At 33.1% G+C, this 15,802-nt stretch overlaps 2 protein-coding genes across 4 annotated transcripts; both read right to left on the bottom strand.

The window, feature by feature from the left end:
* Positions 1-238: 238 nt before the first annotated feature.
* Positions 239-6,883, bottom strand: LOC114385123 (ubiquitin-activating enzyme E1 1-like). Of its 3 annotated transcripts, none has more exons than XM_028345101.1 (7): positions 6,749-6,883; positions 5,921-6,309; positions 4,784-5,001; positions 3,257-4,051; positions 1,885-2,750; positions 1,352-1,784; positions 239-1,081 (listed from the first exon to the last, which is right to left on the bottom strand). In XM_028345101.1, the coding sequence occupies exons 2-7, from the start codon at positions 6,294-6,296 to the stop codon at positions 485-487; spliced, it is 3,285 nt and encodes a 1,094-aa protein (XP_028200902.1). In that variant the 5' UTR covers positions 6,297-6,309; positions 6,749-6,883; the 3' UTR covers positions 239-484. The 3 variants fall into 3 exon arrangements, with proteins under 3 accessions (XP_028200902.1, XP_028200903.1, XP_028200901.1); XM_028345102.1 differs by lacking the exon at positions 6,749-6,883 and adding an exon at positions 6,466-6,737; XM_028345100.1 differs by lacking the exon at positions 6,749-6,883 and adding an exon at positions 6,536-6,726.
* Positions 6,884-7,819: 936 nt separating this feature from the next.
* On the bottom strand, positions 7,820-10,326 carry LOC114383413 (NHP2-like protein 1). Its single transcript, XM_028343090.1, has 5 exons — positions 10,245-10,326; positions 10,021-10,141; positions 9,837-9,940; positions 8,296-8,427; positions 7,820-8,133 (listed from the first exon to the last, which is right to left on the bottom strand). The coding sequence occupies exons 1-5, from the start codon at positions 10,245-10,247 to the stop codon at positions 8,107-8,109; spliced, it is 387 nt and encodes a 128-aa protein (XP_028198891.1). The 5' UTR covers positions 10,248-10,326; the 3' UTR covers positions 7,820-8,106.
* Between the last annotated feature and the right edge of the window lie 5,476 nt (positions 10,327-15,802).

The following is a 15,802-nucleotide window of genomic DNA, read 5'->3' as shown; positions in this document are numbered from 1 at the left end:
CTTGATGATAAAGATATAAGAAACTTCTAAATTTTTGTCCTCGCAAAAACTCTCATTCATTGGCTCTTGTTAAGGCTTCATCATCCAAAAAATTGAAAACGACTCCACAAAACATGAATGTAATTTTTTAATGAAAAATATTTGTGCAAAACAAACTCCATTCCCCAAGAGCATCATAATTAAGTATGTTGCCTACCATGATGCAGTAGCCGAAAAATATTAACGAAATGGGATCATATGAAGAAATGACGACATGCCATCAAAATCCATCATCTCAAGAAAAGTGTATTAAAAAAATTAGAGCAAATGATATAACATACAAGGAACGAAAGTTGCTTTTCAATTCATATATGAAATGTGATATGGTCGACAGTGTCGCCTTGTGTGTAACCATTATGAATATGAAGCTGGAAGGTCCAACATATTCTGTTTTCTAAACTAAAGATAAGTCTCGGACACACCTGATAGGACGACAACAACCACCTTAACGGAAATAGATGGATATTTGGGGGATGTCAATGTCATTATCCTCATCATCCTCACAGGCAACAACAACATCCAAGTGACGACGGTAAGAAGGTATTTCCACCTTGGCCACTTCCCTAGCTAAATCCACCATTTTTTTGTCCATGCGTTCTCTGTGCCTAGGGAACATGCTATTATAGAGCAGACAACTTCCACATGAAATACTATAAGCATTCAAACCTTTTGCCTTCAGCCACTCAAGAAGCTCCCTAAGAGTAGGATTGTCTTTTAGAATCCATCTGTCCCAAACTGTCCAACTCATATCTTGATGCTTGATGACCTTTGGTGGAACTGGCTCTGCCATGGAAAAGAGAGGCAGTGCTAAGTTGGCAAATGTGTTTCGGTAGTCCTCAACTTTGTGCCCTCCATCCAAAGCTTTGTACAGCTCCAGGCAGACAAGCCCTGTGGCCATGGCAGTTGATGTTGCAATTGCTGGAATGATCCGTCCGGCAATAAACTTGGCCTTCAGCTTGTCAACTTCAGGAATGCTGTAATTCCGTGCCCTCATGTTTGCAAGCCCAGCTATCAGGTCCATATGGTAGTTTGTATCATCATCCTGTAGTTTTACAGCACAAAGGTTTCAGCAAAAAAAGATCAGACAAAGGTATTTTAACTTTGGATGAAAATAAATTGTAATAAATAGATAAATAAAATGGCAGGTGGAAGAGTTCATGTATGCCTATTTCTAGGCAAATACAATCTCAGCCCACACTGACTCAAAATCCCAAATTGAAACTACCAAATTCAAATTAGACAACAGAGAAGGCTTTATCCAGCATCACTGAAAATCCAGTCAGAACAAAAACTCAATGAAAGAAAAATAGACCTTCTCAAACTGAACTGGTTTCATCCTGAACTCTGGTTGCAGCTTTGTCCGGCACCCCTCTAACTTGACGATTAAATCATTAATCACAGCTGCATCATCTATAGACGCAGATGAGAGACTGGTGGCCTTTTCATCTGTCACTATTTTCGCATCTTTCTTAGGCTGAAAGTCAGGTACTATCACTCTATCAACAGCTTCAGCCAACTTCTTAGGATGCTTCACCCAGTCAGGAATAGGAATACCAAATGTTTCTGCTCGTAATATAGAAGCTGCCATCAAAAACAGAAGATGACCCAGATCAGAGGATGAGAATTGCAGTGGATGAGGGAACCTTTTTGGTGCAGACCAGAAAGGAGCTCCAGTACTAGTTGCAGCATCTTCGGGAAAAGTATAAATTAATTGCTTTACTCGGTTAGCAAAATAATCTTCAAACCTGTGAATAAAAAACAATGTATGAGTGTAGGACATACAGAAAATCTAACACACTGACAATATAACAAGAGAACAAAATAATTTATTATAAAACAGCATACTTTAGCCTAGCCCATGTAATACAATCTTCAAAAGTCTCACACTTCTCCTTGTCCAAACACTCAAGAACACGCTCTAAGTTATCCCTCGCTTGAGCATCACCAGCATTCCTCATTGCATTAGTATATTCATTTGGATTAGATAAATATGCATTTACTTCAGCTGGAGTTTTCTCAAGCAAACCCTCAAACTCTGACCGAGCCCATGTCAAGCAGTGGTCAATGTTATGTGGAAATGAATGAACAGTACACATTGGTGCCTGTTTCTCAGGTGGATCTCTTGATGCGCCATAATTTTCTGTTAGGTGGGGAATGACCATTTGGGTATTGCATTTGGCCCCAAGAGTTCCAGATTCAAGAAGTGACTTCTGGAAATACAAGCACCTCTGATCAACATACAGTCTTGCATTCACATTGTCTAGTGCATTAATCACGACACTCAAGTTTTCCCAGAAGGTATCATGAAACACATTTTCAGTTTCAGGGCCAACACGATTTTGCAGAGCGTCAATATTCAGACGGGGATTTATAGATGCAGCAGCTGAAGCAGCAACTGTAGACTTGGCCTGGCCAATATTCCAATCACGGAAGAGGAACTGCCTACTTAGGTTACTCTTTTCTATGACATCATCATCAGTAATTGTGAGCTTTCCCTGACCACAAGAAACTCCCATTAGGGCAAGGTTTTTCAAAAATTCGCATCCCAATGCACCAGATCCAACAACAAAAACTTCAGCATCCTCTAACTTCTTCTGTAACTTTTGTCCAAAAACTGAAATCTGTGCATCATAACGACTATTCAATGGTTTTAAATCATTAGCATCAAGCGGTTCTGTAGGGAGTGATTCCACAGAGTCAAAGTAGAAAAACTGCAAAGGTCAGAGGAGGAACTAAAGTTAAAACCACAAAAAGGACAAGTATTTATAACCTCAAAAAAGAATGCTCAATAAATAGGGAAAGAAAAAATAGAAACATGGACAACATATAGTTGCCAATAGACTCGAAGGGGTATTGACTTAAGTTTTCTTAAACCTCGAAGGGTTCAAGTGTAGTTTTCCCTAAACATAAGAACATGATCCAGGAATCAAAATCTAAGTCAAGATCAAATTTCATTTATAAGAATCAAATTCTACAAAGTGCCTAACTCAACAGATGGATTTTTTTTTTGTTATTCAAGATATGATAGAGGTTGCTTTGTTTAAATCATGAATTATGGCTATGCGGTTATTTTTAAAGAAAACTATAGAAGATCCAGAGTAATAAAACATCAAGTGAAGCAGCAAACTGAACACACAATCCAAATGGCTGACTAACTCTAGAAAAATACAAGATGATACAATGATTATTGATTAACAAGAAAAAAAATATTACTTACTTGAAAAAGTGGATGAAATTTCCCAGAGCATGCCTTTACAACCTCTTGTCCTACAATTCCACCAAACATGGCTGCCATAGGGTTCAATACTGCCCTAGCGCCAAAGGCAAATTGCTGTAGAAGTTTCGGATTCACATCTTCTAATCTTCCATCACCCAAGCTACCGTTAATATTACTGGCAATAGATATTAGTTTCTGTGCATCATCCTCCGAACCAGCAACAGGGAAGCGACCTATCTCAGAAACGAACTTATCCAAAGCCTGGAATGCTAAATGCAGTAGAGGTGGGCGATCAAACTTAGAAAAATCACTCAGAAGAAAATCACCAGGATCACTGAGCGCTTCCCTGAATGGTTTAAAGTTCAAAACCTTGGGTTGTTTGACTTGTGTGACGATACCACCTTTTTCATATCTACCATAATTTGTGGTGTCTTCTTCAAGAGTGAATGAATATGCTCTAGCATTTTTTATCTTTCTTGGCTTTCCATCATTCAACTCTTTCATACCATGAACTTCAGAGAATACAACCAGATCTCCATCCTGAAACTCGAGCCTCTCATCATCAACACAGGAAACAAGAGCAGGGTTGTCATTGCTGATGGATGCAATTATACCAGTATGGGGATCCTCTCCATCAACATCAACAACAGTGAACTCAGGCCCAAAATCACAAAACAGAGAACCAAAAAGGCCCCTAACTTCACTTTTAATAAAGGCAATAGGAGGCTGATGACTGTGGCAGTAATCATTGAACTCAATGGCTTTCTCAAGACTGATTTCAGTGAAAACAACAGCCTACAAAATAGTTGAAATAAATAAAGATACAAATGAATTCATGATTGCGGGTGAGCAGGAAAAGTTCACATTAAAGTGCACCATTAACCAACATTCACAATCCAAGTGATATATATCACTTCAAAATAAAAATATTCTCAAGGACAAATCTTGCTGAAATGGTCAAGAAAATTCAAATGTGCTCTGCACTTACCTCATTTTAATTAACAATAGTTACATTTTCATTAACTTCAAATAAAGTCGAGAACAAATAGTCAAGTGCCGTATTACAGTCAGAACTCAGAAGTACAATTAAGACGTTAGCAAATAACTCCGGCATGTGTAAAACAAAATTAAAATACAGTAGTATTACAGACATAAGAACCACTTGACTCTATGCATTTACAGGAATCCCCCCTCCCTAATCAGTCATTTTTTAAATGGCATAATATTGTTCACTCATTGTTAATCACCAGGTTTTGTAAATAATACACATCCATACAAAACTGTAGCAGAAGTTTCAAATACATGAAATTGAAACACATATAGCTATGAAACATTAGAAGTTACTCTTGCAATATTACATATGAATAAGGAAAATTCTTTTTTTCTGAAGTTCCATGGACATCAAAACACACCACAGCACACATATAATCACTTGATATAAAGCAGATGTACATATAAATGCATTTAAGAAAGAAAAAAATAAAGTTCCAAAAATAAAACAGGAGTAGAAAACAAGATTGGAAGTACCTGGAAATTAGAAAGTTGTTCTTTTGTCAGCTTCGATGTTAAGCTTAGTACAACCACGGCATTGTTAAGCTCTTGCAACTTACTAACGGAAGCCTCTGCCCTGTTCTTGCCAACATCATTTTCTGAAAACACAAAATTACTAGACAAATCCCATAACTCCACATTTTCTTCATCGTGCAAGGTTACAGATTTCACCCCAGCAAGAATGAGATTCTTCGCTGCAAGTAGTAAACTTTATTAGAATACAGAAAAACAACATAGCTTACAAAATGGTTTAAATTGCATTATGTATTTATATACTCTCTTAACTAATTAGAGAATAGCACATAAGTAAGAACCTTCAGCAAGGTTGCCCAACGATATGCAGCAATGACTTTTAACCAGTTGATAGGTATATGTATACGGTGAAATAACATCCAAACTCCCAAGTTAACGATATAAAGCTTGAAATACAGAACATGAGCAACTAGTAATCATTTTCAGCATGGACAACAAATAACAAGAATATGAATTGTACAAGTCTGGAGATATAAGGTTGGTCTAGTGGTGAAGGGAGAAGGGAAGGGGCAAGAGGTCGCGGGTTCAAATCCCCCCACTAACAAAAACTAACAATACTAACAACTAACATATGCCTATCCAAAAAAAAAAATGAATTGTACAAGTCTATTACTCTCCAGCACTTCATTTTTCAGGTTACAAAGGAGACCAGGGACCAAATTACCAATCCTAACACCAATCCTGATAAACAACACAACTAAACAATTTTCTTTTATTTAGAGAGAGGTCAGAAAACCACTGCTAGCATGATCACCAAATCTAAGGACCTGTTTAGATAAATTTCTTAATAAGCACTTATTTACAAAAACTCTCTTGTTTAACTTACATATATAAGCTAATCTTAACTTACAAGAAAAGCTTAATTCATTTTACCTGGGTTTTTTTTCTCCTATTAGTACTGATTTCTGAAAAGTTTATCCAAAAAGCGGCTAAATCAATTTAGCAGTTGAGAATTGAAAGTAAGCATGATTCATAAACCTTGCAATCTCCAATAAAACCCCGAAGATTCATTTAACCACTACCCTTGTCCCTCACAAAAATTGAAAGAATTAAAAGGAAAGCGTTCGAAAACCAAATTACCAATCTCAACACCAAGACCCTGCATCCCCGAAACGAGGACGCTGGACGCAAAGAGCCTCCGCATGGTCTCCCGGCCATACACGGCGAGCTGCCGACTGTGCAGATCCTCGTCGATCTCCGCCGGGTGCGAATTCCCCAAAGCCATTCCTCCGACCGAGTTCCCGAGGCTGTTGTCGCCGCCGCCGCCGCTACTGAATCCCTGGCCGCTGACGTTCACCGGCGAATCCGCAGCACCGGCACCCGAGCAGGCAGCAAAGCTCCCGATCCGAGCCTTCTTGGGAAACGACGCCGCAGCACTATTGGTGTTGGTGGTGGTAGCGTCACTGTCTACTTCTACAACCACTCCTCCTTCCCTCACTCTCTTTCTAGGAAGCATATAGTGCAGTAAGCTGCAGAACACACAACGAAACCGCACCATCGAAATTATCAGCAAAACAAAAGCAAAAACAATCAAGTTAAAATTAAAGTCATAATAATAAAGAAGAAGATCCATGCTGTAGAGGATATATAAATAAATAAGCAAAAAATGCAAAACCCTTAGTTACACGTGATTCGAGTGTGGAACAATGAAGAAAAGCAACAACGAAAGATGAACGAGGAAGGTAGGGAAGGTACCGAATAGAACTTGAGAGAAGGAAAGAATAAAATCACAGATTGGACAGTGCGAATCGGAGAGAGAGAGAGAGAGAGAGTGTGTGCTTTTGAGGTTGGGTTTGAAGATGTGAGTGTGAAGAGTGAGAGTGCGCTTGTTTGATATAATAAGAGAAAGAGAAAGAAGGGTATTTATGGATTTGCATGTAAATTTATGTGAATGTTGCTACTACTCACCTAGGGTTTTGGCTAAGGCCATTTGTTTTCTTTCTATGTTCTGATTTGAGCCTGTTACTAGTGTGATAATGGAAGAATCTTGAGCGGTGTGTAGACAAAACGAATGCACCGGGACGAGTACATGCCACGTCGTCGTTTTATATTGTCGTTCGTTGCATTCAAACCAAACCCACCATGAGACGGGTAGTGACATATTCTTTGACCCCGCGCGTCAACCAGCTAATTGCTTGTTACTTGTCCTAATGTAGGGAGCGTTTAATCTTTCAAAAACATTATTTATCTTTTAAAAATATATATATAAAAAGTTATGTATTGTTTGATTATAATTCCAACTTTTTATATAAAAAAAAACTACTCAAAACAATCATTTTTTCCAAATACTAATTACTTTCACTAGGTATAAGCGAGCTCCCAATCCCTAAACACATCCAATCCAACCCAACTCAATTTAGATTTTTACCAGTTAAAATAAATCATTAAATTAGATTAATTTTAATTCAATAAATCCAATTAAAATTAAATTGACTACAGTTTTAAAATTTTAAATCCGAACAAAATCAAATCCAACAAACATATAATTAAATTACTAATATTAAAATCATAAATTAAACACATCTCATTCTTATGATAATAATATATTATTTATCTTGAACTAATACATTGTTTTATAAATGACATTATAAATATATTTATAAATTATTTAATATAATATTTTATAAATGCTGATTTTTAAAAATATCCTTACTATTTTATTAAAAAAAACACCCTTATTATTTTTGAATTTGAGATACTTTTTATAAAAAAATTCAAGACTTAAAAGAGTTGACAATTTTTTAATTATTCAATCTAATACCAAACTAAATTCGATCCAATTAAAAGAGTTGACTTAAAAGGCAAACCCACTTCAATCTAACCGAATTAGGTTTAATTGAATTGAAAAATTAACAAAACTCAACCCAACTGGAATCACTTACGCCCTTAGTTTTCATGAACTTACATACAATAGATTTAAAAATAAAAAAAAAAACCATGGGAAAATAACTAAAAAAGAGAGCACATTAAGACAACCTATTTTGAGTTATCCAAAAAGAACATGACAAAAATGATCAGGTAGTTTAAATTTTCTTAACAGCACCCCCACATACATAGCATTGAACAGTTTATAACAGAAGTGTAAAACATCAGTTGAGCTAACTTCAAAATTACTTTTAAACAATCTTTCCCGGCAGAAATAAATAAAAATTTAGGTTTACACATAAAACAACTTTGTCTATTGAACACAACATGTCGTCCAGTCAAAGCCTCTAAAGGAGCAGTCAGCACAACTCAAGAAGCCCGTCATACCGAATATCAAAATTTCAAATTAACAGCTTCTCAATAGCATCCTGCACACCAACAAAATTAATTCAATTACAATCAAACCAATGAACTGTGAATTAAAACTTTCATCAACTTAATGACCGGTCCAGATTTTAACATTAACAATGATTAATATAGTTGGCAAATACACCAAAATTAGTAATGTAAAGCGCTGTGAATATGAATACCTTTAGTTGCTGAATTTGGGATTTCAGTTGACTTCCTTCATTAGTTGTTACAGAACATGCAATCACTGGCCGTGTGACTCCACATGCTCGCCCAAGGGCTTGCTTTGATGGGACGAATACATAGGGAACATTCTAAAAGATTCAAATAATCATAAAGGTACAGGTTACTTCGCTGCTATACAGATAAAAATCCCAGAAACATCATAGAATTGAAATGACAGAGGCTGGTGTGGTCAAGACCAAAGAAGAAGAAGAAATAAAGCTGAAATTAACATCTGAAGCTATCTAAACTTCACCAACACTGAGTCTGCTAATCCCAACTTACAAGGTGTAATTGATCACACAGTAACCTCAAACCACAGAATAAGAAAAATTATATTCATGTTCTTGGGGGTGTCTTACAGAAGAAAAGTCTCTTAATCTAACAAGGGCATAAAATCGTAAAGTGTGATCATTGAGGCATAAGGATCAAATCAGGTATCAAGCATCACTAGGTAACAATGTCATTAGCCAAAAAATTATTCTGATTGTAATAAAATGAGACCAAAATTCATAGTTAAAAATCTAGTAGACAACTAGATAGGATAAGGTATGAAAATAACTTGTAAAAAGCCATGGCAGGGGTTACTGTAAAGATACAAAATTTCCATAAGCATATTCTGACAAGTTAGAGGGTAAGCATTACATAATGTATGAAAATAAAGAGGGTAAGCATTACATAAATGTTAAATACTGTACATGTACAGGCAGATAGTTACATTATTCAATAGCAAATGAAAAAAAAAAAATCTCAAATTATCAAATACAAAAGCCCTAAGCATCAGAAACTGTGAATTACACATATTACAACTGATAATTGACACGCACTATATGACTTTGGTGTATGTCTTCAAATCCTTTTTCTAGGCCTTAAAGCATGGCTAAATCATAAATTCCCCATTTCTTGCATCTGTCCAACAGGACCCATGAATATTCTAAAACTTGAATCTTTGGACTCTGCTAAAAACTTCACTCTGTATAAATAAATATGGTAGAAGAGGGGACTCAAGGACCACAATGGTAATACTAAAAGTAATACTCAATCAGGAAAAACCATTACACAATTTTGAATTTGGAACCAGTTGGCATGCTTAAATTTCGAAGGCAACTCCCTAATACTAAAGAGTGACCAATTGAAGTGCAAAGGCAAGTAAGTCATGAAGCATGGACTCTAACAAGGACACCGGACACAAAATGGACACTTCGACCCGGCTAATGTCTAAAAAACAGAACAAGGGGACACCAACAAAGAGATTCGTATTAAATAAAATATGAGTAACATATAACAAAATATCTAAATTTCATCTTTTTAAACCAACCTTCTATGTTATTTCCAGTGTATTAGTCATGTAAAGGTGACGGTTTAAGTGCTTAAACCAACAAAAAGTAACTTTTGAATTAGACGCCTAATAAGAAGTGTTTGGATGTGTCTGGTGTCAGAAATGTGTCCGACACGGCAACATAGCAAGTAAGTAATATTTGAAGAGAAATTAATAAATTACCTTATCCTCAGCTAGGAGAGGAAGATGGAGAAGAATCTCAAGAGGCTCAGTGTCCGCGGCCATCACAACGAACTCAGAGATGCCTCTGTTCAGTGTCTTGGTCGCTGAAACAAATGCATTAACACCAGAATCAGACTTAACCAATTTTTAAAATATGCTGATTCTTTTTTCTTATCTAACTTACCTTCATTAGCACCCTTTTTGAGTTGCTTGTAGTTGGCAGCTTGTTGCACAAGATCCAGTATTGTTATTGCGAGTTGCGCATCGGCCAAAGGGTAAGCTTTTGGGTTCACTGTCTCTCCTGTCTGCAACAAAAAAAAACAAACAAAACAGAAACAAATAAGAAATCTGAACATTCAGATAAAGAAGATAAAGATTCAATTGAGAAGAGAGCGAAGCGGAACCAACCATTTTTGGGGGGGTGTCGTTGATTGCAGGAGAAACAAGAAGAGGCTAACTAGGGTTTTGAAGAGAAACATCGAAGAAATAGAAATACTAGGGTTTAAGTAATCACGCACTCACACACACTCACAAAATCTTGGCCCTTCAATTCATCCTACGGCCCACAATTAATCCTTTGTGAATAATACAAAAGAGAGCTATAATAATAGTAATAATAATTCAAACCCAAAAAAGAATACTAATAATAATGAAAAAATTTATGGGTGTCGTTGATGTAATGACTTCTCCAATACTTTCATTAAAAAAATTGAAATTTTTTAAACTAATTTTCTACTACCCATGCTATTTAATTTCTAATCGTTAAAAAATTGACCTACAATAATATAAAAAATCCTAAATAAGATAAATATATATATATAATATAAATAAAGTGTATAAATTACACTAATTATATTTTTAAATACATTTTTTTATACTATATTGTTTTTGTTCGTTACAAATCATAATGTCTAAGTAAATTTGTTCTTCACTCTTAAAACAGCAAGAAACAACTCATTATGGAAAAACTTAAGTTGGTTATATGTTATATAAAGTATAAATAACACAAATATATATATATATATATATATATATATAAAGTTAATAAATTGCATCATATAATACATTTTGGAGCACCTACTTGTTGTATATATAGTGTTTTTGCTATGATACTCCAGTCACTTGCAGGAAGTGGCTTTCACTTTCTTTCTAAGGGTTTCATAGTAAATGGGTTAAGAAGCCTGCTTTTGCCTCTCATGAATCTACTCGACCACTTTGTAATGAGTGAGCTTTTGAATCCCATTGAAGAATCCAGTTATCGACTCAACAACTATTAATCTAAGCCAATTGAGTCAACAATTGTTGCTACAGCAAGCGATGTTCAAATAACTGTTGTTGGGATCTTTGCCACAAATGAAAACTCTTAAAGGTGCATCAAGAAAAAAAGGAGTTTAGCAATCGATGTTAACTTTAACTCCATATATAACCTTCACTTTAATAAATATCATTTTCATAATTTGAAATTGATAACAGAATTATATTCTTATTCAAATTGATATATATTTTTATCAAATTATGTTATGTTGTACACTATTAAATTTATAATCTAAAATGTATTTGCATTCAAACTATAGCCCTCCATTTTACCAATTCGATTCCAGACATTTTCTATATGTTTCAAGTTTACTTCACTCCATTTATACACATTAGGCCTAAAGTTATAAACATTAGGTTTTTGTGTCCATTTGTCACAAATATGAATATTTTTTATGCTAGGGTAATAACTTGTGTCTGGTGATAAGATTATAATCTTTTACATTGTTATATTGTTATAATTTTAATGAATTTCTTAGTAATTCTTTTACTTTATGTAAACATATGTTTATAAAGATTTAACTAACATATAAAAATTATTAATTTTAATATATGTTTAAATAATTTTACATTTGCATGTTATATGATCTTTTTTACAAAGTATGGCCTTTATAAAAGGTTTGTGTGTAACTTAAAAACATACATGGTTTTCATAAGAGACATTATTGATAAAAAAAATTATATTTTATAACTAATCATTAGTTTTTTTTCATATAAAATAAATTATTAACATTAATTAAAAAAATAGATTTGTTGTCATTTGTAGTTATATGTTACAATAAAAATATGAATATAATGTTAGTACTACCTATAAATAATAATATTTTTTATGTAAATATTTGTACAATATATATTTTAACTATTGTGATCTATCTATTGAACAATTTTTTTGAATAATTTTTGTCTCTGATATACAATTTTATAATTGTTTTTTCAAGTGATTTAATTAAATTACAAGAGAAATAAAATTTAAGTTAAGTGTTTGAATGAACTAATTAATTGAAGAATTAGTGATGTTAAGCATGTATTCTATGTATATTAATGAGTTTTGGTGTGTTTGGGTCGAAAGGATGAACTTTTGATTTATGAGAAAGGTAGATGTGTTTAGTAGAAGCTAGGGTGCATAGAGAGAAGCTAGAGAGTTACCAAAAACCTCTCATAAACCCTTAGAAACTTCTCACAACAAAATCTCATTTTCATTGATTTTCTCACCTCCAAGAAAAACAACATTGGAGAAGCTTAGAGTTTTTATGTTGTGCAAAAGAGAGCTCATTTCCTTACTCGTTAGTGTTTATTGATTGTTCCTAGGTGAGGTGAATCCCACTTTTCCTCTCTTTGTGTTCATTCTTGTTTTTCTCCATGAACACCCTTCAAAACTCCAAGAAAATGTTCATTTCCAAGGTTTTAATGTGTTCTCTGTTGGTTTTGGAGTTTAAAATGATATGGATGATGTAAAATTATTGTAGGAGTGAAGGAAAGCTTTCATTTTGGACTCAAAGTCTCTCTCTTTATTTTCTCTTCTTCATCTCAAAGTTAACTCATTGAGTTGATAGGTAAAGGAAGTTCATCCCTTTCTTATTTTGGATGTTTTGTAATGTTAGAAAATGTTTTGTTGAAACTTAAATCCATTGTTAAATATTTTGGATTGAAAGGAATGATTTTTTGATAAAAAGATGATGTCTTTGCTTAAAAATCGTAACTTTTTGTAGTTTTGAATCATTCTAACTAATTACATCATGTGATAATCAATTAAAATGAGTTGCAAAGGTTGATTTTGGATTTTGGGTTGATTGTAATTGATTAATTCGAGCCCACTGAATTTTTGGTTTACCCGAGCTATGCTGTAATCCATTACAATCAGTTATAATCAATTACAATGCCCAAAACTCGGTCATAGAGTATGATTTTGGAAAAGTGATCTTTATGAAAGTTGTAACTTTGGATGTTAGTTAACTAATGGCTTTGGTTACACTTAAAAATATTGTGTATAACTTTATAAATGATTAAATTAGTGAACAATGGTCAAGTTGTCGGTAGCAAGTAAAAGTTTCATATAGATTGTAATTTTAAACACAATATACTTTATATATGATTCATGGTTTAGTCTAAGATTTTATTGCTGCTAATTTATCATGTTGTTATTGAGAATATTGTATTGATAAGGAGATAATTATGTTGAGTGATAAATGTCTTGGGTTGTGTTGGTTGATTTCTTGATGATGATATGAGATGTGGCTGAGATGTTGTTGTTTTATAATTACAATTGGGTTTATGAGAGATCATGAGATTTATATCCATATGAGTTTTTGTGAGTTGTTTGCAGGAATTAAAGGCATTAGAATGTCTTGTTATGCTTACTGAACTATAGGTGAATTTATGGGCGTGATGATCACATGATGAATGGCAAATCTATGATATTGGTTTGGATATTGATGAATGAATGTGTGATGACGTATGATATTGGTTTGAATGATCATAACATACATGCATTGATGAATGTCATTGCATGTGAGTAGACACATAAGTTGTGAGTAGTCGATGGACCCTCAACCTAGTGCTGGAGGTTTTCGTGATGGCTAACGTCAAATGAACCTATAGAATGAATGAGTGAACGAATCCCTCAATAAGTTAAGGTGATGCAATCCTACCCCGCAAGGGCATTGGATAGAAGACTCCAAGAAGATTGAGTTAGAAATGCAAGAGAAGGTCCTAGGGTTCTCATGAGCCTTAGGGTAGATTTCGGGCCTATGGACTAAGTATGAGCCCACTTATCTTTGTACATATTAGATTAAGGTTTCATTATTTTTTTTGGCCTTGTATTTAGGGTTTCACAATATAAGTAAGGTACCCTAGAAATGTATGATTTTTCAGTCCTTGTATTTTAAGGCATTTAGATTTGATTTTATGTGATGATATGACCTAATAATTACATATCCATTTTCTCTAGAAATACTAAATGTATTATTTAATTAAATTATTAATTCATATCAATATTATTTTATTATGTAAATAGAATCTATTTTATTATTCATTTCATTAGAGTTATATTCAATTATTTTTCTATTAAATATAAATAATTTTATTTTTATTTAATTAATTATTTCATTCTTTTTTTAGTATCTTTAATAATGATTATAATATTATTTAATGATGTATTACGAAAAATGATCGATTAGTTTATTTTTTTCTTTTTTAGTATTCTTTAGTTAATAATATATCTATTTTAGACAATATATATTAAGTTATATCGGTTTTTGCATAGCAAGGATAAACTCATTTTTATATCATATAATTAAAAATTATAAAAATGAAATATAAAAAAGAAATATTAGTAGCACCTTAGAGGAATTGTGATTCAACGTTAAGCAATTTAGCTTTCATTTGAGATTGTTTTGCGCATGCGGATATATATGAATTAAATTTCTAGCCAATTTGCCACAAGTAGCAATTTTTTTGTCTTGCTTAATTTGTCAAACCCCACACTTCCAATTTCTCTGCAAGTGCCTAAACTCGGACAAATTTACAAGACGTTGATAAAACAATGTTTAACATTTTCTAACTGCTTCAAATTTACAAGAATTATTATTTTATTTGATAAATTTTTTTCTTTATTTTGTTATAGGTGAGTAAATATATAGTTTTTTTTATGTAACTGTTAAATGACTACGTTTATAATGTTTTATAGATATGACGTGTTTGAATTACTCAAAGTTATATTTTGTTGCTTTTAATGTTATGTTTAGATGTATTTATTGTCATATTTGAGTGATTTAAAAATAAATTTTCAATTTACTCAGAATAATTTATTGACTTTATATATAAAGTGAAGTGTGAATAATGAATGAAGGTATAAATATATAGGTATGAAAACGAAAGTTAAAGTCAGGGTGTTGTTAATTAATGTCCTTAGAACCTTAGTTAAGGAATTAAAATAAAAAAATATTTATTATATAAATTATAAAAAAACAAAAAAATAATAAATAATATAATTTTTCATCTTTTATTTAAAATATTTATATTTTAAATTTCTTAATCAATACCAAACATTAATTATCATAATTATTATTCTCATAGATACTAAGACCCTATTCATTGTGATCCATACTCATGACGCTCAATGAAATGATGGGAGCATATATGTGTAAATATTGTGCCCGGCACAAGCAAGAAGCACGTCACTTCGTTGCTGAAAGGGTTGGATTATTTCACCACTAAAGAAACATAAAATCAAATGGGACCCCTTTATGATACCCTTAAGATAGCCACTGTGGAACAAACAAAGGAAGAACCAACCCAAAAACGTGTCATTTGTTGGCTTTTCTATTGCTTCTCAGACATTATCCTAGTTTCCACGAGATAATGCTCCCATTTTACCTCTCATAAATGTGAAGCCTATTGTAATAGGATAAACCTTGAGGGTAATAGTTAGTGCCAACTTCTATTATTTAAATTGTCAAGATAAAATTTTATTTTTATTAAAAATACACTTATATATATCTAAAATATACTTAAACTAATTACATTAATTAAAATGAGTAAAACTAGAATTGCATCCCTCCCGTATGATGTCATATCCAAATCTCGTGAATAAATCATTTAAATTTTTTAGCAAAAGGTAATTATCAATAAAACTAATATTCTCTTTATTCCAA

The sequence above is a fragment of the Glycine soja genome, chromosome 14 (genome assembly GCF_004193775.1).
Source record: "Glycine soja cultivar W05 chromosome 14, ASM419377v2, whole genome shotgun sequence".
Lineage (NCBI taxonomy): Eukaryota > Viridiplantae > Streptophyta > Magnoliopsida > Fabales > Fabaceae > Glycine > Glycine soja.
Note: the sequence above shows the minus strand (reverse complement) of the source record. Positions and strands in the feature narration are given on the sequence as shown.